The sequence below is a fragment of the Manihot esculenta genome, chromosome 9, assembly GCF_001659605.2.
Source record: "Manihot esculenta cultivar AM560-2 chromosome 9, M.esculenta_v8, whole genome shotgun sequence".
Lineage (NCBI taxonomy): Eukaryota > Viridiplantae > Streptophyta > Magnoliopsida > Malpighiales > Euphorbiaceae > Manihot > Manihot esculenta.
Genome location: NC_035169.2, coordinates 752,861 through 777,250, shown reverse-complemented (window position 1 = coordinate 777,250; position 24,390 = coordinate 752,861). Strand labels below are relative to the sequence as shown.

The following is a 24,390-nucleotide window of genomic DNA, read 5'->3' as shown; positions in this document are numbered from 1 at the left end:
CAGACAGAAGAGTTATGCAGACATCCGCAGAAGACAGGTAGAGTTTCAGGAGGGAGATCTGGTATTGCTCAAGGTGTCTCCAATGAAAGGAGTGGTTAACTTTGGGAAGAAAGGTAAACTAGCTCCGCGATACATCGGACCCTTCGAAATCTTGCAGAAGATTGGGAATGTGTCGTACAAGTTAGATTTGCCTGCTTCAATGGCAAGAATCCATCCGGTTTTCCATGTTTCAATGTTGAGGAAATTTGTGTCAGATCTGGGCAAGGTTCTTAGTGAGCCTAATGTGGAGATCCAAGAGGATCTCACCTATGTTGAGCAGCCAGTGCGGATCATAGACACCCATATCAGAAAGCTGAGAAACAAGGAAATCCCGATGGTGAAAGTCCTATGGAACCACCACAATATGGAAGAGTGCACCTGGGAGACACGGGAGTCCATGCTCCAGCAATACCCTTATCTTTTCTAAGGTTAGTTTCTTATATGTTTCATGTGTTTTATGTGTATGTCATGCTATGTGTTAGTTGAGGAACATTCGGGGATGAATGTTCTTAAGGGGGAGAGAATGTAATACCCGGCTAGACTCCGGTATCGGAATTCCTACCGTCCGGTGGAATCTCGGATGTCGGAGACCTCTAGATGGGTAAAACCATGTTTTCATGAAATGTTTTAATGTTTTTGATGATTTTAAGTAAAGAGGAAATGAGTTTTTGAATAAAAACAACCTTGGAGGAAAGCTCAGGTTCGGCCGTCGAAACTCAAAGTTCGGCCGCCGAACATGCATGCATTTTGGGTGAGCCTTAGGCCCCCGAAGGCATAAGTGAGGGAAGTCCAGGTTCGGCCGCCGAACCTGAAGTTCGGCCGCCGAACATGGCATGCATGCGGAGGCACATTCGGCCCCCGAACGTGGCCTGGACAGCCACTATAAAAGGGTCCCTTAGCCGAAAACGGGCGAGCTTTTCCCCATTTTCGGCCAAGGTGAGCTCTCCGTCGTCCCTCACCGATCTTTAATGTTTTTCCTCTAGATCTTTCAAGTTTTTCATTTTTTTTAACTTTGTTTTGAAGATTTGAGCTTTTGAGCAAAGTTTTGGAGCTTTGAGGTTCAAGAACTCAAATCTCTCCCAACTCCAAGTTTGGTCGCCTCTACTCTCGATCTTCAAGAGGTGAGAGTCGATCTCTAGCCTATATTATGTTTTAAGTAAGTTTTATGAAGTTCATGGGGGTAGAATGCATGTTTAGGTTATAGTCATGTTTATGGGTATAAATGTATGTTCATGAACAATGTGGCTTGTAATGTGTGTTTGATGTGTTGTAGTTGGGGTTTAAGGTAGTTTGAGACCCCTAGGAGCTTGTATGCATGTTTTGGTTGAGCTAAATGCATGATGGTTCGAGTTTGGAGGCGTTTGTGCATGTTTGAACCAAGTTTCTGCCCTTTGGGAGAAACCAGGTTCGGCAGCCGAAGGGACTTTCAGCCGCCGAACCCCCTTGTGGAGGCAGCCTTCGGCTGCCGAAGCTTGCCCCCGAAAGGAGACTTTCGTCTCTGTCTGGGAGTTTCGGTCGCCGAAAGTGCCTCCAAACATGCATGAGTTTCGCCTCTGTCTGGGAGTTTCGGCCGCCGAAAGTGCCGCCGAACATGCATGAGTTACGCCTCTGTCTGGGAGTTTCGGCCGCCGAAGGTGCCGCCGAACCTGCCTGACTTTCTTTGCATGTTTTGCATGGATGTTTTGAGATGTTTTATGGGGTTTTTGGGGGATGTTTTTAGAGTTATGTTCTAGTATGTTGGTCTCTCATTTGAGTCCACCTGTGTAGGTTTGGACCCGAGGAACCGAGGACCTCAGCAGTGAGTCAACTGCTTCAGTCAGTGTCAGAGCTAGCCAGAGGTGAGTGGAATGACTCTTATGCTTTTAAATAAATCAATCAATTTTGAGCATGTTCATACATCATGGATGCCATGTGATATTTTAGGTTGTATGCATTAGAAATCACGAATATGTTGCATTGCATAATATGTTGTTGATGTGGATGAATGTTGAATGATCCGTTAGCCCTCATATGTTATGACATGATGATATGATATGGAAGTCCAGATGTGGCCTGCACTACGCCCCTGGCACTATGTAAGAGAAAGACCGGATGTGGCCTGCACTATGCTCCCGGCACTATGGAATATGTATGTTATGTTATGTTATGTTATGTATAAGAGAAAGACTAGGTGTGGCCTGCACTACGCCCCTGGCATGATTGGATTATGTAGAGAGCTAATTGGTGACAAGTTCATCCTTGATATGATTAGTTGTGATGTGATGCATTCCATGATAGCATGTGTTTTAAATGCTTTATGATTCTGCTCACTGGGCTCTAGTAGCTCACCCCTCTCCCAAATTCCCCAGGTTTGCAGGTACGGGTTAGACAGAGAAGTCAAGAAGAGTAATGAAGTCATATGTATGTAATAGTTAGAATGTGGACATGACAGTTTGTATAATGATGTATAGATACGTGATGTAATGATATTGAGGTTAGAAGTGTGCTTGACCATAGTATATTGTAATCCCTTTTGATACATGATCTTAATGTTTATTGATGTCCATGTTTAGCTAACTCAACACTTGTTATGTCACCCCATTGGGGGCATTGATGAGATCCCACAGAGGGGTCAGGTTTATGATTATGTATAAGTTCAGTGCATGCACAGGTTGAGTTTGGCGTATGATAGAATGTATGAAAGAAAAGTTTTAAATTTTTATGTATGATTGTTGATCATGTATGGGATTAAACAGGTTTACAGGTTACATGTCAGGCTTGCTACAGGTCCCGGCGGCCTTAAGCCGATCTGGATCCTAGCGCCGGTAGCGGTCCGATTCCCGGGTCGTTACAACATGATTGGGTATTAGTCCTGCTTCACAAAAAGTTTCTAAGGTATTTTATACCAAGGCCACAAGGCGGGTATTAGCCAGGCTATATGGCCAGGTATTTGTCCTGTTTTGTAAAAAGTTTCTAAGATATTGTATGCCCAAACCACAAAGCGGGTGTTAGCCAGGCAACACATCGAGTGTTAGTCCCGTTTCGCAAAAAAGTTTTAAAGGTATTTTATGCCAGACCACTAGTTAGGTTAGTGACCGAGTGTTGTGTCCAGTTAGCAAGCCTATTTTAGTCACTTTCTGGCAAAGGCAATAATCACCGAGTTATCTTTTGGCAGGGTGTTAACCCTTTACCAATTTTTTAAAAATTATTATTTGGCTATAGTCGGACAAGGGTTATAATCGAGTACCGAGTATATAAACACTTAGAGAAAATAATGACAGAAGGATAGATTTCTCATTAAAAATAAAAATTACAAAACAAGGTAATTATCATTTATGGGCAGGAGCAGGTAAAGCGACGGGAGCATGGAAGGCCAATCTAAACAGGCCAGGTACCCTAGATTGTGCAGAGAACTGTCATCTTCGAATCTAAAGAATCGAAGACCAGTGGAGAGACTCCTGATATAACACAATAATCACCCAAAGCAGGCCATGTCTAGCGCTCAAAGATAGGGCCACATGGAAAGAGTCTAATCAAATGATACTCAGTCTCATCGAGGGAAAAAAAGACCCAAACGCTTTAGGTTTCAACTCTTCGTCAAGACTCATACTCTCAACTATAGGGCGAGACTCTACTTGGAAGTTATCGTTAGAGAACATAATCCAGCAGATCCTCATTACACTTATAATCATGGGATCCCCTATCAATTAGTTGGTACTAACTGAATTTTCAGGAGATGCGATAATTAACTCTATCTTCTTACAGTAATAAAACTAATGATCGCAGAGACCAAGGTGTAAGGAAACCCAGAGATCACTGCAATCCAAAATTACGCAATGAAAAAATAAAAGATCTATGTTTCCCCTTTCAGGATTTGAGTGCTTCGTTTAATTCAAAAAAAAGGATAAAAAGACTAACCTTTTAGACTTGATGAAAAGAAACTGTTCCGGACTGATGGTGCTGCTTCTGAAATGAACACTCTCAATGTTATCCACACAAACGTTTCCGTCTAAAGTGCTAGCTCTCTCAACGGATGGATTAGCTATGTGCTCCCAATCTGCAATCCAGAAAAACGATCACATAAAAAAAACCTTGCTTCCACAATTCAAAGAAGGTGTTTTATAATCCCTCATTTTTCTCAGCCTTTCCTTTTCTCCACACTTCTTTTCGTAAAAGAGTTGTGCTCATACCCAACTATCACAATCTCGCAGATACTCATTTATCTATGTGATAAGTTTTTTTCAAAAGAAAATAACAAAAAATCTTTTATCTGTAACAGTTACAAATAGACTGCAGATCTTTTAAATATTATTATCTTATAATAACAAATAATTAATATTAATAATAATATCTTTATTATTATTAATTATACTAATGGGCTCTTATCCATTAATATGACATAACACATCAATAACGTTCTTTTGTGTGTGACCCAATAGGCTCACATTAATTGGCAATAGGTATAATCCGATAAGACCCATAAATCATAAGCGACCTCTGGTAAGACATTATGACTACCCAATTAAGATGAGTATCGATAGTCCGATAAAGCTTAATAAATAGAATATGTACTAATCATTTTATCACACGATATCTAGTTTGAACATAAGTCATGGTCAATGTCAAACTTATAATGTTCAAACTTATAATTTATCGATCCTAAGTAGACTGATAAAACCAAATGATATTGATCACATTATCAATTCATTTGAGCATGGCTATACATTTCTCAGTCTCACTTATCGAGTAGCCCAGAAGATATCTCTCTCAAAGAGAGAGACAAATTCTATCTTGATTGTTCAATATCCTCTATATAATTTCTATTATGCTCAATCATAACCTTTATGATTATCTGATTAAAGGTAATATTTCGTTATGTAAAAACATAACAGTTCTTATATTGGAAACTATGACAATCTCAAGTTAAAGGATTAAAACATAATTATCTTGAGATTCACTTATGACAATAACCCATATAGTGATCTCAATGTGGGTTCATCCAATACTTTATTCTCTAACAAGTATCTATGATTATTGATTTATATCAATATACACATAATCATCTCATGATTATCAATCAATAATCATACTAGTCATATTTTATTATTATCATCATAATAATAAATAATTAGGGATGATAATCATTATCATGTAACATGCAAATAAATAATAATGATAATAAAACATCTTTTATTAATAAATAAAATGATATACAAAAAGGTCCAAGATAATGACCTAGGGCAAATACACTAACAATCTCTCACTTGCACTAGGGCTAATCATACAAATTTCTATTACCCATAAACCTAGTGTGTTGATCATGCTTGACCTGTGAGAGAGGCTTGGTCAATGGGTCTGCAATGTTGTCATTTGTGTCTATCTTGCATATTCTGATATCTCCTCTATCAATGATCTCTCGAATAAGGTGAAATCGCCTGAGTATATGCTTAAATCTCTGATGGGATCTAGGCTCCTTTGCTTGTGCTATGGCACCATTGTTATCGCAATAAAGGTCTATAGGATTTGCAATGCTAGGAACCACTCTCAACTCTGTGATGAATTTCTTCAACTAAACTGCCTCCTTAGCTGCATCTGATGCTGCTACATACTCAGCTTCTGTTGTAGAATCTCCTATAGTGCTCTGCTTGGAACTTCTCCAACTAACAGCTTCACCATTTAAAGTGAATACGAATCCTAATTGCAACCTAAAGTCATCTATGTCTGTTTGGAAACTAGCATCTGTGTAATCTTTTATAACTAGCTCATCTTCCAAACCTCCATAAACTAAGAATGCATCCTTAGTCCTTCTAAGGTACTTTAGGATATTCTTAACTGCTGTCCAGTAACTTTTACCGGGATCTGCCTGATATCTGCTTGTTGTGCTTAATGTATATGAGACATCTGGTCTAGTACATAATATGGCATACATGATACATCCAATAGCAGAAGCACAAGGAATCTTATTCATCTGTTCTCGCTCATCAGATATGTAACAGCCCGGAAACCGGTACCCTCTTTGTAACGGCCCAAACTGCTCGGCACTAGGATCCAGATCGGCTTAAGGCCGCCTAGACCCGTAGTAAGCCTGCTATGAACTCTGTGTACCTGTTAAAATCCCATACATGATCCGACTGGACTATTAACTGATAAAACTGTACTTTAAAACTACCAGACTTAACCTTTAAAACACTCTCTGTAGGTCCAAGCATATGAACCAAAATACTCAGATATACTCATCTGAGCTAGCCCTCAGGCTATCTATCATACACCAGTGATGCTCTACCAAGTAACCTCCATGCTCTATGCGCTCTGCAGCATAGAACCCACTCTGTAAGGGTCAGCATATCACAAGTTAACTTGGCTACCATAGAGTCACAGGAATCAAACCTGGTCTTCTCTAATGGCCTCTCTATGGATCACAGGAATCAAACCTGATCTTTCTTATGCACTGGTCTTGGGTCAAGGGGATTAATCCCTGTCTTCCCTCACAGTTATAATTCACTGGGTTTTCGAAACACAACATATATTAAGCCTGGTCTGACTCATTTCTCATCAAGAAACTATAAAACAGGATACATGCATAGACTCAAGGGATTAACATACACTATAGGCAAAAGCACATTCTATCTCATTTATACATTCACTGACTAACTATTACATCACTTTTACATATATCTCTCTAGATACATCATGTCCACACTATACTATTACACATGCAATCCTTTAGCACCTCTGATGCTTCTGCCCTTCCCAGCTACTCTGAACCTGCAAAACTGGGATTAAGGGAAAGGGATGAGCTTCTAAAGCCCAGTGAGTAGAAACACTGAAAACAGTTCATTCATACGCACTATATATGAAAATGCATCACCAAACAAACATCTCAATATATCATGGATTAGACATGACCCCACAACTCCCTCGACGGGCTAGTGAAGTCGCCTTGGTCTAATCTCCACAAAGGTAGACATGACTCCAAAAATACCCTCTGTCAATACTGAGCCCCCCAAAGGAGCTACACAGGGCATTCCGACATGTACTTGCCCAACTGACCTGACACAATGACAGGAGCCGAAGCTTAGGCTATTGGAGTCGCCTGGGTCCACCTAACCTCTGATCATACTCAACAAGAATATGCAATGCAACAACTTCGTGATTCTAATGCAATCACCCTAATATATATCATGGCATCCATGATGCATGAACTATGCTCATACATTCCATTTCTCAGTAAAACGATTAAGTTTGGTTCTACTCACCTCTGCTCCTCAAGCAGAAACCTGACTGACTCTGCAACTGCTAAACCTGACGACCTTCCTGAACTGTCGGGTCCAATCCTACACAAAGGACTCGAATGAGGTGTCAACCATACGCTAAACGACTCATAAACAACTTCCCAAAATCCCTCTCAAAGCTCCTGAAACAAGCACACAAAGCATGCAAAAGAAGGCTGGACAGAACACATTCGGCGGCAGGTTCGGCGGCCGAATACCCTGTCCAGAGACGAAACTCGCATACCTTCGGCGGCCGAATCTCCTCTTTCGGCGGCCGAAGCCTTCGGAGGCAAAGTTCGGGGGCCAAACCATACTCCAGAGACGAAAGTCTCCACCTTCGGCGGCACCTTCGGCGGCCGAACCTCCCCTCCAGAGACGAAAGTCCCATCCTTCGGGGGCAGGTTTAGGCAGCCGAAACCACCTCCTCAACACGTTCGGCGGCCGAACCCTCTTTCGGCGGCCGAAGCTGGGTTCTCCAGTTAGGCAGAACCTAGCTCACCTCACGCACAACGTCCCCCAAACCTCACTCAACATGCATCGCAACACACATAGCAAGCATATACTCAAAGATATGCACAAAGGGGTCCAAAACTACCTAAAAACCCCAACAAACAACACCCATAACACATAAACATACTCATGCATAAAAACCCTCAAAAACCTCCTTTTACACCTCACCATGCAACTCTTCCCTTTCCCTCCATAAAACTTGCTGAAAACACTATAAAACATACGGATCAACACTTACCTCTTGGCTGGTGTGATCCTAGCTTCAAAGCATGGAGAAACCAAGCTCCTCAAGCTTCAAGCTCCACAACTTCCTCTTTTTACTCAAAACCTTCAAACCCAAGTAAAAACTCATGAAAACCTTATAAGATTTGAGGAAAACACCATGAAAACATCCAAGGAGAACCTAAACCCCACCTTGACCACAAAGAGAGCTTCCAGCACCCTCCATGGCCAGTCAACGGGGCTTAAATAGGTGGCCAACCGCCCTTCCTTCGGCTGCCGAAACTGCATGCAAAACCATACAACCTTCGGCGGCCTAACGTGAAGTTTAGGAAGCCGAACCTATAGCACTTTCGGCGGCCGAACATTACCTTCGGCGGCCGAACCTGCATTCTGCCTCCTTGGTCTTTTCTCTTCAAAACTCCTTCCCTTTCCTTTCAAAACCATAAAACATGGAAAAACATGGTAGCAAACCGTGGAGAATACTGCAGTTTCCCTTGCAATACCCCGCCAAAACGAATCCGACATCCGAGATTTCACCAGACGGTAGGAATTCCGATGCCTGCCCGAGCCGGGTATTACAATCTACCCCCCTTATAAAAACATTCGTCCTCGAATGTTAAAACAAACAAACAAGAACAAACAAGATCTAAACTCCACAGCTTTCGCTGTGCTACTCTGATCCTTAGTCCTTTTTCTCTCTTTATCTTTTACTTAGCTAATCTCTTTACTAACCTTTGTTTCACACTCTCAACTGGCAGCATCCAACTCGCTGATTATACTACCATTTTCCCTGTTCTACTAATCAATCTTAACTAGGATCACTTAGTACATACTTCCCAGCTAAAACTCACTGTTTTACTGTTCTAGTAGCACAAAACCTGAAGGATTCATCTGTCGTTTCCCACACCAACAAGGCATAAACCAGGGTGAAGTACTAAGTCAGATAAAACCTTGCACTACTAAGCCTCTTTTTACTACTCTGATAACTCTTAGCTCTCTCTCTGCAGGTGCCATTCTGTCGAGGAAAGAAAGGAAACAATGGTTCTGCGTCCAGATACCAGTCTCATTCCAACTCTACCTCCCTGACAGATGGTAAACCTGACAGCCTATCTGGGCAACATCTAGTATTCACTAGAAAAGGGCACTGAGGCTGATTCCCTGTCCTGACAAACTTTCTCAAAAACAACCCTCTGATAACCTTTCCTGCTCTGTGAGCCTGTGGGCTGACATCAACTTCTAGGCAGCTATACTCTGTCCCCTAAAAGGACTACTCTGATCCATCTTCAACTATAAACTCTCCTACCTTGTCTCTGACGACACAGGTAGTACCAGGAGTAATGCATCAATCCGCCCTAGAATGACATCACACAGTCAACTCTAGAACCATAAGGTCAGCTGGATCGCATCTACTCACCACAAACTCTGCACTGAACTGACTGACTTTACCTCGATGGAGCACACTCTCAGGTCCACTGACCCAAGGAAAACACTCTAAGCCCAGAAGTCATCAAACCCAATCCTATCAACGGCTCACAACACCAAGGAAAGCGAAACATTAGGGTCTAAACAACAGCATACACATCCAAACGCCTCTAAGTGAACGTATCTAACGTCACCACGTTCGATGTGTTAGCCTCTTACTGAATCAGGGTGAAGATCCAAGCCAAAGCTAAGGGAACTTCCCTCGAGAATCTCTAAAGAAAAGGCTTACCCTTTCCTCTGCCTCAACTACCACCTAATCCCAGACTGACTCTAATCCCTTTTCTCAGCTCAGTCTTAGCTCTTCCTTTTCTCTTGTTCTTCTTTAGGAACCTGAGATATTCTAACATCTCATAGCCATTCTTTCTAACTCTTCTTTGGTTCACAAATCCTTTAACTATTAACTCTTCTCTGAATCTCTATCTTTTTAACCTTTACTTTTCTATACAATTGACATCCTCTCAGGATCCTCAAAAATACATATCCAAACACTCAAAACAATTGAGCATACCTGGCACAGAGGTATCAGATGTGGTTGCCTCTCTTTCTTGCCTATTGGCCGGAGCCATTCTATCTGCTAAAGTTTGCTGGGACTGAACTATGCGAAGCGCAATAGGACACTCACGCATCATATGCCCCTCCTGTCTACACCTATAACATCCTGTCGTACCAACAAGACAAACTCCCTTATGCAACCTTCCACACCTTACACATTTTGCTCTGCCTCTACCCGAACTTACACCAACATCATAACCTAGCCTCTTATTTTTCTTTGACCCCTTAAGGCCTCTCATTTTTTTCTTGCTAGTGTTCCCCCATTTCACTCCGTTCCAGGTCGCTGTACTCCAAGTGGAGGGTTCACTCTCTCCTACACCTGACATTTCAGTCTTCCTATTCTGGTCATCTTCCTCGTCCATATTCACCTGTACACCTACATCTTTTCTTTCTACTTCTATCTCTCTCTGATCTCCTGATGCTCTTTCTAGCTTCATTTCTTCTCTATTTTCCTCATCAGATCCCTCTGATGGATCTGACTCCACAGAACGAATCATTCTAGCTCTCCTGAAGAACAACACACAAAGAAACAAGCATTAGCACACATGTTCATATGAAAACACATGAACCTACAATAGATACATGCATACATAACATAACAGTAATGCACATGTTTATATACATGGGCATGTCACATCAGCATGCAAAACAACTTCCTATCTTAGTGGACATGACTCACTTAGTGTGCTTTGCCTTCCTAGAACATCTAAACCAACCTCTTTCCGATGTGGGATATCTCTAATCCTTGAACAAACATGTTCACACACCGTACTCTTGAGGCCCACTGCTCTGATACCATCTGTAACAGCCCGGAAACCGGTACCCTCTTTGTAACGGCCCAAACTGCTCGGCACTAGGATCCAGATCGGCTTAAGGCCGCCTAGACCCGTAGTAAGCCTGCTATGAACTCTGTGTACCTGTTAAAATCCCATACATGATCCGACTGGACTATTAACTGATAAAACTGTACTTTAAAACTACCAGACTTAACCTTTAAAACACTCTCTGTAGGTCCAAGCATATGAACCAAAATACTCAGATATACTCATCTGAGCTAGCCCTCAGGCTATCTATCATACACCAGTGATGCTCTACCAAGTAACCTCCATGCTCTATGCGCTCTGCAGCATAGAACCCACTCTGTAAGGGTCAGCATATCACAAGTTAACTTGGCTACCATAGAGTCACAGGAATCAAACCTGGTCTTCTCTAATGGCCTCTCTATGGATCACAGGAATCAAACCTGATCTTTCTTATGCACTGGTCTTGGGTCAAGGGGATTAATCCCTGTCTTCCCTCACAGTTATAATTCACTGGGTTTTCGAAACACAACATATATTAAGCCTGGTCTGACTCATTTCTCATCAAGAAACTATAAAACAGGATACATGCATAGACTCAAGGGATTAACATACACTATAGGCAAAAGCACATTCTATCTCATTTATACATTCACTGACTAACTATTACATCACTTTTACATATATCTCTCTAGATACATCATGTCCACACTATACTATTACACATGCAATCCTTTAGCACCTCTGATGCTTCTGCCCTTCCCAGCTACTCTGAACCTGCAAAACTGGGATTAAGGGAAAGGGATGAGCTTCTAAAGCCCAGTGAGTAGAAACACTGAAAACAGTTCATTCATACGCACTATATATGAAAATGCATCACCAAACAAACATCTCAATATATCATGGATTAGACATGACCCCACAACTCCCTCGACGGGCTAGTGAAGTCGCCTTGGTCTAATCTCCACAAAGGTAGACATGACCCCAAAAATACCCTCTGTCAATACTGAGCCCCCCAAAGGAGCTACACAGGGCATTCCGACATGTACTTGCCCAACTGACCTGACACAATGACAGGAGCCGAAGCTTAGGCTATTGGAGTCGCCTGGGTCCACCTAACCTCTGATCATACTCAACAAGAATATGCAATGCAACAACTTCGTGATTCTAATGCAATCACCCTAATATATATCATGGCATCCATGATGCATGAACTATGCTCATACATTCCATTTCTCAGTAAAACGATTAAGTTTGGTTCTACTCACCTCTGCTCCTCAAGCAGAAACCTGACTGACTCTGCAACTGCTAAACCTGACGACCTTCCTGAACTGTCGGGTCCAATCCTACACAAAGGACTCGAATGAGGTGTCAACCATACGCTAAACGACTCATAAACAACTTCCCAAAATCCCTCTCAAAGCTCCTGAAACAAGCACACAAAGCATGCAAAAGAAGGCTGGACAGAACACATTCGGCGGCAGGTTCGGCGGCCGAATACCCTGTCCAGAGACGAAACTCGCATACCTTCGGCGGCCGAATCTCCTCTTTCGGCGGCCGAAGCCTTCGGAGGCAAAGTTCGGGGGCCAAACCATACTCCAGAGACGAAAGTCTCCACCTTCGGCGGCACCTTCGGCGGCCGAACCTCCCCTCCAGAGACGAAAGTCCCATCCTTCGGGGGCAGGTTTAGGCAGCCGAAACCACCTCCTCAACACGTTCGGCGGCCGAACCCTCTTTCGGCGGCCGAAGCTGGGTTCTCCAGTTAGGCAGAACCTAGCTCACCTCACGCACAACGTCCCCCAAACCTCACTCAACATGCATCGCAACACACATAGCAAGCATATACTCAAAGATATGCACAAAGGGGTCCAAAACTACCTAAAAACCCCAACAAACAACACCCATAACACATAAACATACTCATGCATAAAAACCCTCAAAAACCTCCTTTTACACCTCACCATGCAACTCTTCCCTTTCCCTCCATAAAACTTGCTGAAAACACTATAAAACATACGGATCAACACTTACCTCTTGGCTGGTGTGATCCTAGCTTCAAAGCATGGAGAAACCAAGCTCCTCAAGCTTCAAGCTCCACAACTTCCTCTTTTTACTCAAAACCTTCAAACCCAAGTAAAAACTCATGAAAACCTTATAAGATTTGAGGAAAACACCATGAAAACATCCAAGGAGAACCTAAACCCCACCTTGACCACAAAGAGAGCTTCCAGCACCCTCCATGGCCAGTCAACGGGGCTTAAATAGGTGGCCAACCGCCCTTCCTTCGGCTGCCGAAACTGCATGCAAAACCATACAACCTTCGGCGGCCTAACGTGAAGTTTAGGAAGCCGAACCTATAGCACTTTCGGCGGCCGAACATTACCTTCGGCGGCCGAACCTGCATTCTGCCTCCTTGGTCTTTTCTCTTCAAAACTCCTTCCCTTTCCTTTCAAAACCATAAAACATGGAAAAACATGGTAGCAAACCGTGGAGAATACTGCAGTTTCCCTTGCAATACCCCGCCAAAACGAATCCGACATCCGAGATTTCACCAGACGGTAGGAATTCCGATGCCTGCCCGAGCCGGGTATTACAAGATATCACAGGATATTGATTCTTGCTGAGTTGAATACCATGAGACATGGGCAAGAATCCTCTTTTGGAATCTTGCGTATTGAACCTTTTTAGCACTTTGTCAATATAAATACTTTGACTCAGATCGATTATCCTCTTAAATCTATCCCTATAGATCTTAATACCAAGGATATATGCAGTCTCACCTAAGTCCTTCATTGAAAAAGAATTCCCTAACTAAGTCTTAACCTTGCAAGGTAGGGATATCATGTTCAATGAGTAATATGTCGTCCACATATAGGACTAGAAACACAATTGCACTCCCACTAACCATCTTGTAAACACAAGATTCATCTTCATTCTTGATGAATCCAAAGTCTCTTACTGTCTCATCAAAATAAAGATTCCAGCTCCTAGATGCTTACTTCAATCCATAAATGGATCTTTGAAACTTGCAAATCTTTCCCGAATTCTCAAGGATTACAAAACCCTCAGGTTGTGTCATGTACACATCCTCGAGCAAGTTTCCATTAAGGAAAGCTGTTTTGACATCCATTTGTCATATATCGTAATCATAGTACGCAACAATGGCAATGAGAATTCTAACTGACTTAAGCATTGCAACTGATGAAAAGGTCTCATCATAGTCTATACCAATCATATGAATGCGTTACAACAAAAGCAATTCACATCAAGATAGACTTATCACTAGTAACTCTTTACAGATTCCAATAGTGTCTGGCCCACGACGGGGGCTTTTCAGGACTTCCTCTTAAACATAACATAACATATCCATAGTGCTAAGAGCGTAGAATGGGCAGCCCTATTCTTTCCTTTACATAGTGTCAGGGGCGTAGAATGGGCAGTCCTAGTCTTTCCATATCTGTTGTAACATATCACAACATATTTGAGGGCTAGTAGATCATCTAACGTCCATCCACAACAATAATAAATTATACGATGCATCATATTCGTGAATTCTAATACAAACAACCTAATTACATATACATGACATTCGTAATGCATGAACATGCTTAAAAGTTTGATTTCTTTAAATAATGATTCAGTTTAGTTCTACTCACCTTTGCCTAACGCACATCTAACCTTAAAGCAGTTATCTCACTGCAAGTCTTTACAGTTTTCTAAGTCTGATCCTACATAGACGGACTTAAATGAGGGATCAAACATAATTTTTACAATACTTAAAACAACCCCCAAGAAACCCCTATAAACATACAAAAACATACAAAAACATACGTAGGAAATGAGCTGGAAAAAGTTGGTCAAGGGACTTTCGGCGGCCGAAGATTCCTTCACAGATCTAAAGGTCAATCCTCCAAGGGCAGGTTAGGCGGCCAAATGACTGCCTCCATAGGCAGGTTCGGTGGCCGAACTTGGATTTTTTAACAAGGCAAAACCCGATTCTGCTCTAAACATGCAGCCACCAAAATGCTTCCAAATACACATGCAATGTTACCAAACTTACTCAAAACATAATTAGGGTCACTAATCATCAAAGAACCAAGAAAAGAACCCACATGCATTCATAAAATGAGGATAATCACTCATTCTCAAAACAAAAACTCCAACTCTAAAACTTAGATGTTTAAAATTTTATTAAAAAAGGTTTTCAACTTACTAAATTCGTTAAGTGAAGCAACATGAGATTAATTTAAAAAACTCGAGCTTATCGGTTTTCAGATTAAATATTAATAAACTTAAATTTAATTTTTTTGGAGATGTCTGGTATATTTTTTTAGAGACGTGCATTACCAGAGATATTTTGGTCAAGCTGATTCTTACAGTTTACTAGCAATTCAATTCATTTGTAATCCCACTGAATTTTAATTTTAAGATAAATTTTCACAAGTTTTAATAAACTAAATATTAATAAGTTTATTACATAACTTTGAAAATTAAATTAAGCTCCACTTCTATAAAGTAATCGAATCGTGTCAAACTTTTGTTAAGCCTAACCTCATGTAGCTTGCAAGCAATTTTGTTCATTTACAGCCACCGCAATTCAAGATGAAAACGAAAAGTTAGCCATATACAAAATCGGTACGTTGCAAAGACTATAAAATGGTCGATATTCACAACTCAGAGAAGGGAAGAAAAAAAAAAATCAACTTGGATCCTAAGAGCTATTATGATCCATATCTTATAACAAATATGTAAAAACAACAAGCGTAGAAAATACACGATGAACCATACAAAACGCAAGAGTCTGTTGGAGACATCATTTCATTTCCTCAGAAGGCAGGCACAGGCACTCCATCATGCTACACTGCTGGTCTGGTCATTATCTCGCAAAACCATGAAATAGACAAATTTGCTGGAGAAAAAAGCCAAAATGCCCGGAAACCAATTAGCCTGTGTTCACAGCTACAGCAGCCTGGTGCTTTTCTGTCACCGTTAGTTGTAGCCCTAAAATAACCATCCATTTTTCCAAATCCACACCATTTACATCAGAACCTCAGTCTGCATCACCAAGCCCATCACTCCCATCCCCTTTCTTTGAGATAGGTGCATAATGAGAGCCAGATTTTTTAGTTTGCGAAGCAATTTCAGCATTCTTTCGTAAGACGGCTCCTGGAGATGGGTACGGGCGCTGCTGAAACAGAGGACCCTGGCAATCCCCAAGAGAACATAGCATTTGAGAAGCATTGACAAATAGAACAACGAACTTCACATGGTCAAAAACAGATATAAGATGACTGAGCACGCATGCGTGTCGCCATAAAGAGAGAGTGAGAAACAGACAGAAGAAGGGGGAATAATGCGGGGGAATACAAGGGTATATGCGGTATGAAAAGCATTACATATGGATGCGGTAAAAAAAATTAGATTAGAAATGATTTTGATTTAATTTCATACAATTTCTAATTAATATTAGGAAGTTTATGTTTCAATTATTTCGAAATTCTGTTATTTTTAGGAATATTGAAAAAGTTATAGTAGGTTTAGAATTTTGGGATTCTTAGTCCTGGTAGTACTAGAAACTATTATTAGTCTATAAGTACCCATGTAATTTTAAGTATTTATTGAGAATATATACATTTCAAGTTTTTCTCTTGTGAGTTTGTTCTACTTGTGCTACTTCTACATCATATAGCCATGCTTTTGACCTGATAACATATGATTCCATAACCTATAATGTTCATTGCAATTTAAGTCATGATACTGGTAGATGACACTTGGTAAAACAATATATTTGGGGTACATTTATATTACACTTCAGGCTAACGTTTAATCAGCCTTGCTTTGCATGCTGATGTGGAACTCACGATGTTTCCTAAAAAACTCGCACAACTTTAATAAGAACGAGACTGATAGAAAACAGGATAGAAAATGCCATGAGTAAAGATCATTGATAATTAACTAACATGAAAATAACATAAAGAAAATCTATCTTCAACATAATGTCATAGTTAGGTCACCCATTACTCATAGAACACACACACATAAATATATATATATATATATAGCCCAATCTAAGCTCAATCTTAGTTGAAATAGAAAAACTAATTAATCCTACCAAAATAAGTAACAAAACTTATCCTACTACTATGATGGGCAAATTTTACATGATTTTTGAAGCCTAATTCATGTCCAATAAAAATACAAAAACTCCAAAATTGAACAGAATATCATATGGGCTGGATGATAATTACACGCCCTCTTGCCTATTGAGCCATGTGGCTCTCCTTTGGGCAGTGTAATTTAGTTGGTCTCTCTTGTAAACTTCCTCTTCAAGATTAGCGTAGCAAAATATCATTTACACACGTGTGAGAAAGAATAGGTAAGAGAGAAATTCTCTGTTGTTTTATTGAAATCAAATTATTAATTGCTCTAACATAAGATAATAGAGTGTTTATAGAGTTTTAATTCCTCTAATTAAAATAGGAATAGAATTTTATAATTTAGGAAGACAACTCCTACCAAAATAAAAATAAATTAAATGTAGGATTTACAAAATAGTTTCCTAAATAAAATAAAAAAATTCCTAAACTAATCTAAAAATAGTAGGAAAGTTTAAATATGAATTCCAAATAACATAAGAATTCCAAATTAGATAGAAATAGAAAAAGAAAGAATTATAGTCAAATTAGAAGACCAAAAATTGCTATCAAAACAGGAGACAGCTACTCTCAATTCTCCATATCATTCTCCTACACTTAAGAACAACTCGAGCTCAAATTGAAGTCATCAGTAGAAAAGCTCATTCATAGAATGGAAAAGATATAAATCAGCAACATTGAAGGTCTTTGAGATTCCCAAACCTTTCGACAAATCAACATAGACGTTGTCATTGATCTTGTAAACAATCGTATAAGAATCATACTTCTTTGATTTCAACTTGCGATAAGCGCCCATAGGAAACTTTTTCCCGTCTTAGAAAGGCCATTACCTTATTCCCAACTTCAAATATTTGTTCAGAGTTGAATTCTTTGTCATAGGTGCTCTACTTTCTACTATTATCACTTAGTTTTCTACTTAAGTATGCTACAGGTTTCTTTTCTTAGGATACAACACCTATCCCAACAGTACTTGCATCACAATTTACTTCAAGTACCTTCTCTAAGTAAGGTAGAGATAACACAAGTGCAGCGCATGTTCTTGAATGAAGGAAAGGAGAAAGACGCTGCTGAGACATCAAAGAACATGTCCAATAAGGGCTACCCGTGTGAGATAAATGGAAAGAAAATATGCGTTAAGGATATTAATCCCCAATAAGGGGTAATAAGATATGAATCGACCTCTTCTAAGAAGTGGGCAAGTTCATTATGGCACCTCTTCACTTAAAGTAAAGTTTGATTGAAAATAAATATATCATATGTAGACACATGCGAGCTGGATCTTTGTGGACATATATGTGTTCTTAAAATCGATTTTGAAGGAAAAGGAAGATGAAAGTGCTTTAAAGGACTTGGTCATGTGATGTTGAAAACAGGGGCAGAAGATCCAACGCATGGGATACTTTTTAATGTTCTAAAGGACTTGTCATGCTTTAAAGGACTTGTTTCCACATACTTAAATTCACAATTTGTTCTTCTGCATCACAATGTGAAGGTGCAATAAAACTAGATGGCAGGAGATCCAACTCATGGAATACTTTCACTAGGAAATGTCCAACACATGGGATACTTGATCAGACCTTCCAGGTGCAGTCTGCAGCAGATGCTGCAGAATGCACCAGTGAAGAATGCACCAGTGAAGAATGCACTAGCAGCAGGTGCACCTGCAAAATGCATTCTCAGGTGCATTCTGCAACTGTTATTTTTAAAATTTCTGCACAAATGAGGTCGATTCGTTTGATACTTGGATTGGAAATTTTTTTTCTGGAAGCTAAAAGCGACGACCCAATTTTTTTTTTCATATTTTCTCACCAATGAAATGATTGGTTGGACTTTCTTTTTTCTTTATTTCTTTATGTTCTCAAAAGAATTTTTTCTGTTCCTTCAATGCTGCTAGATTGACATTGAGCAATAATGATGATCAGATTGCATTTCCTTATTTTGCTTATTTGTTATATGTGCCTATGGTGTTTGCCTATCAAGTAAATTGATGAAGGAAAATATGCCCCCTCCCCCTCTCCTAGCTTATTGTCTTATTGTCTAGGAGGCTCCAGACAGAAGCGGTTGATATGGCTCTTCAGCACTATGATGCAATTCTCTCTCCTTTAGCAGAACCCTAATCTTGGTGCTGCTACTGACGTATTCATTCTTGGACAACATGGTCTGCCAGCATTTGAAAACGTTTCAGTGAGCTTGCTGAAATAAGGTTCTAGTGCTTTCTTTCTTTTCAATTTTGCATGTGTCTTTCTGTGGCAATAGTATTCATTGTTTTGAATAAAGAAATAAATAAAACTAGAATTACTGTATCTTTTAACTTTATGGTGTACAGGACTGGACATGATTTCAATTTATTATGCTGCTGGAGTTATATTGGAAATATGTTGGTTAAATTCTATGCAATGCATAATTCATGTACTGAACAAATGTAATTCACGTACAACAATCTAAATTGGTGTACCAACTACGCTTATCTTCCATGTACCTTATATCTAAGTGGTGTACCACTTACCACATCCCCTTACAATAATATATGATGGGTATAACATTTCAAGTAACTAAGTGTCAAAGCAGATGCTTGTAGGTGCGAAATTTATAAAATGAAAAGCCAACAAAATGAACAAGTATAATTCATTTGATGAACAAATGTAATTCACGTACAATGATGTATATTGATGTGAATTGGCCTATATCATCTATGTACCTAATATGTAGCTAAGTGGTGCCGCCTACCACATCCCCTTATCAAGGGTTATCACTTTCCAGATAACCATGAGGTTAACAGTTCGAAAACTTAAATTGGTATCAGCAAATCACTGGAACTCAATTATGTTTCAATAAGGTCTTTCTAAAGAGTAACCAAATCTTTCATGTAATGACTAAACAAGATATTATTATGTCCTAATTGTAATTGTAATGTTATATTTGACTAATTTCACTTGATTATCTTATAAATATCTAGCAAATATTTTATTGAAAGAAAATTAGAGTTGAGTACTCCATAGGTACGGATTGAAGTTTCACGTGACCGTACTAAAAATAGTAATAAGTTCAACTGAAGTCCACTCAATTTTCAGAAGCAGGCTTCAGGTATTGTATTTTCAGTTTCACAAGACCACAAGAAAGATCATGCAACTAATTTAGCTGCTTTTAGGAGGGGCAAATCTGCCCACAGCCCTTTTGCCATCTTACCTGGATTTTACAAACATGTTTATCGCATATGTCAAAATAAACATCTATTGCAGTATAAATTTTCATGTGACAGTTGCTTCTCTTATGTTAAAAATCGCATTTCAATCCAGCACCTATTGCCCTCACTTAATTGTTCATTTTCTATATATATATATATATATATATATATATATATATACACACACCTGTTTTATTGAACACTCAAATATATTGGAGAGGGAAAGAGTTTTTTTTTTTTGTTTGGGAGTATTGCCAAATATATAATAAAGTAACTGACCGTAGCAGTAGTGTCAGCTGCTCGTGGCTGCACCCCTTTCAGGCCAACAACCCTGCAGAATCAGCAGTAGATGAAATAAATAATCATCATTCAAAACTACTATCATGATTGTTTTGTATCAAATCTAGTATGAACTATTTTGGTTCCATGAAAAAACATGAGAAGGAATCAGACACTAGCATTTTACCAAAAGACTTCGACTAAAATATGTAGGCTTAGTTGCAGCAAACTCATCACTGATTTAGTAGGCTTAATGGGCAGAAAAAGCCAAATGTTTGTATAAATTCACATTTATATCCCAACCCTTTTTTTTCCTTGGACATAAAACAAAAATTTTAGATTAGTCAGATTTTAGCCAATTGACTAAATTGAATTTTAAAGGTAAACAGTAAATTACAATATGGTCTTTTAAGTTTAATTTGATTAATAAAATAGTCATTTGAAATAAATATTTTTATTTTCACCATATCTATTAAATTTAACCATGTTCTTTTTTATCAATTATATTATTTTCCCTTTCCCAATAATCAAAGAATAGTATAAATTAAATTTAATATATTTTAATTTTTTATTAGCTCATACTAAAATGACAAAATAATATTTTCTTAAATTGATAATAAGATTATATAAAACTTTTTTTAGCTATTGAAACTTATATAAATTGTTGAATCCAGCATTAGTTAGGATAATGTGCTCCTTATATGGGCTATAGATATTCCTCTCCTCTCCTTGAGCTAGCTTGAGTTAGACCTAACCCAAATTTAACATAGTATTATAGCCTACCCATCCGATGTTGAGTCTCCCATGCATATGTCATGCACTAATAAAATTTTGGGCGTTAGGGGAATCCACATCAATTTGGAAAAGGGTAATATGACCTTGTATGGGCCATAGGCACTCATCCTCTTGACCTAGTTTTTTTAGTGAGTTAGATCTGACTTAAATGTAACATAAATGATTATCAATATTATGCGCATGAAATATTATGCATAAATATTTAATAGAACTTTTGATGGATTATTTTATTGATGCTTGTAATATTGAAAATCGAGCACACAAGTTTCAAAGGCTAACAAAATTTTAAATGTTGTTAAAATTAAATTAAAAATAAAATTTTTGTTATTTTATGCTTTGGTAATAAAAATTTAAAATATGTGAAATTTAATTTAAAAGTTAAGTTTCACAATTATTTAATATTTGAAGGGGAAAGTAATATAAATGACAAAAGATACATGAGTGAATTTAATGATGATAAGGACCGACAAGATTAAAATAAAAATATTTATTTTAAAAGACTATTTCATTAATCAAATAAAACTTCAAGGACCATATTGTAACTTACTATTAATCTTTTAACATTCAATTTATTTTATTAGCTAAAATCATGAGTAATCTTAAAGTTTTAGTTTTATTATCCGAGAAAAAAAATTTGAATGCAAATGTAGATTTGCGCAAACGTTTGGCTTTTTCTATTCAAAGCAAATTTTAGTATGATGACTAAACTTCAATTAGTTTTAGGAAAAAATTACTCAATTTAGTTTTGTTTCGATAAAGTCATTGTTCATAAATTTTCCAGAAATAAAATTAGACTTTTTATATAATACAATAATACCTAAGAATTAATCCCGAACTAGTTGTGGTAAAGGCTATGTGGATTCCTTTTCCATCATTCAGTCTTGTTGGACTTGTCCACAAACTTTTACATAATTAAGTAAATCACTATAAACATTTGGCATTAGTGATTTTGTTGAAACAAAACTGTAAAATTCTTGTACTGGTAAAACTTGAAATGCCATGACCAGAATGAAATTCAGGGATAACTTTAATGACTATTGCCATAATTAGCCAAAACATGAATTTAGATTAGATACCACATACCAGCCACCTCGGGGAGCATCTGAATAAGAGCTTGGGTCCATAGGGTCTAACTCATCATCTTCGGTATGGGCACGCTTTCTGCTCTCTCTCCTATTTCCTTTCGCCACAGGAGGTTTCCAAGACCTAGACACAAGTCGAAACGACAACTAAGAATTAGCGAACAACACACGCCAAAACTGTCAACTTGATTACCAACAGTAAAGACAAGGCTCATTAGTTAGAGTAAATTTTAACTATAGTCCCTACACTTATCATGGATAATATTAAGGTCCTTAAACTTTAACTTGCCATTTAGAACTCTGACCTTCTATTTAACAGAACAAGAATTGAAAGGATTTCAGTATATTTCATTCTGTGAAAAGTGGTAATATATATACAACGTACAAGATACAAGATCCTTGGATAGAATATACATTTTAGACACAATCCGCTCCTATATATGTCCTATAATCATGCTACCTATTATGGTAATAGGTAAGTCAATCCCCTGCATGGCATTCCCCTTTGAGATGGAGCAAAGATGTTAATCATGCCCAGCTTATTACAAAAATATTCCACTCAAGACCCATTTAAAGGTTTTGTGAATACATCACCTGGTTGTTTTCATGTCTTCACATGTCCGGTGAAAACTACATTTTCTTGAATTTTCTCATGAATAAAATGAGAGTCAATTTTAATGTCTTCACATGGCACTCCCTTTCGAGCTGGAGCAAAGATGTTAGTTATGCCCAGCTTATTACAAAAATATTCCACTTGAGACCCATTTAAAGTTTTTGTGAATATATCACCTAGTTGTTTCTCTGCCTTCACATGTCCGATGGAAACTACATTTTCTTGAATTTTCTCATGAATAAAATGACAGTCAATTTCAATATGTTTAGTTCGCTTGTGATGCAGTGGGTCGTTTCCCTGTCTTCACTTGGCACACCCCTTCGAGCCGGAGCAAAGATATTAATAATGCGCAACTTATTACAAAAATATTCCACTCGAGACCCATTTAAAGCTTTTGTAAATATATCACCTAGTTGTTTCCCTGTCTTCACATGTCCGGTGAAAACTATATTTTCTTGAATTTTCTCATGGATAAAATGACAGTAAACTTCAATATGTTTAGTCCGCTCGTGATACACTGGGTTGGAGACAATGTGGAGAGCTACCTAACAATCATACTAGAGCTTTGCTGGAGGTGAGGGATCTAAACCGACTTCTGCCAACAAATGGTTTATCCACAAAATTTCACAAGTGGATTAAGTCATGCCTATGTATTTAGATTCTGCACTCGATTTGGATATGACATTTTAGCTCTTACGCTTCCAAGGCACTAGGTTTCCTCCAACAAAAATGCAGTAATCAGAAGTGGACCTTCTATAACTTATAGATCCAGCCCAATCAGCATTTAAGTAATACTCCATGTGAGTGTGGCCATAATCACTAAATAGTATACCAAGTCCAGGTGTTCCCTTTAAATAACATAGAATTTGTTCCAACACTACCTAATGCTTAACTGTAGGTGCAGACATGAATTGGCTCACTACACTTACTGCAAAAGCAATGTCTAATCGAACCATCACTGTAAGATAGTAAAGAGATCATCGTCATCTTTTGTAAGATGTACGTTAGGAGTCATAGGTAATGTGCAAGGCTTTGCTCTCAACTTTTCAGTTTCTGCTAGTAGATAAAGGACATTTTCTTTGAGAAAGAAAATGCCCTTCTTGCTTCTTAAGATTTTGGCTCCCAAGAAGTATTTGAGTTAGCATAAGTCTTTGGTATAAAAATTTGCACGCAAGGACTTGAGAGAAACAATCCCTACATATAGTCCATGTAATAACAATATCATCAACATAATGCAACAAGGAGAATACTGCCAACTTTCGATTGTTTGTAAAAAACTGATTGATCGCAATTGCTTCGTCCAAAACTTAGAATCACTTCACTAAACTTGCCAAACCAAGCATTGGGATTCTACTTCAAGCTATACAGAGATTTCTTCAAGCGATAGGCCTTCTCATTCTCCCTATGAGCAACAAAACCCAATGGCT

At 38.7% G+C, this 24,390-nt stretch overlaps 1 protein-coding gene across 2 annotated transcripts in view; it reads right to left on the bottom strand.

Annotated features, from left to right (window-relative positions):
* Positions 1-15,458: 15,458 nt before the first annotated feature.
* LOC110623411 (polyglutamine-binding protein 1) overlaps positions 15,459-24,390 on the bottom strand; it is a 32,696-nt gene continuing 23,764 nt past the window's right edge. For both annotated transcript variants that reach the window (XM_021768350.2, XM_021768349.2), the window contains exons 10-12: positions 22,352-22,474; positions 20,474-20,525; positions 15,459-16,058 (exon numbers count right to left, since the gene is read on the bottom strand). In XM_021768350.2, the coding sequence (XP_021624042.1) occupies positions 15,906-16,058; positions 20,474-20,525; positions 22,352-22,474 (328 nt within the window). In that variant the 3' untranslated portion in view covers positions 15,459-15,905. The remainder of the gene's footprint in view (positions 16,059-20,473; positions 20,526-22,351; positions 22,475-24,390) is intronic.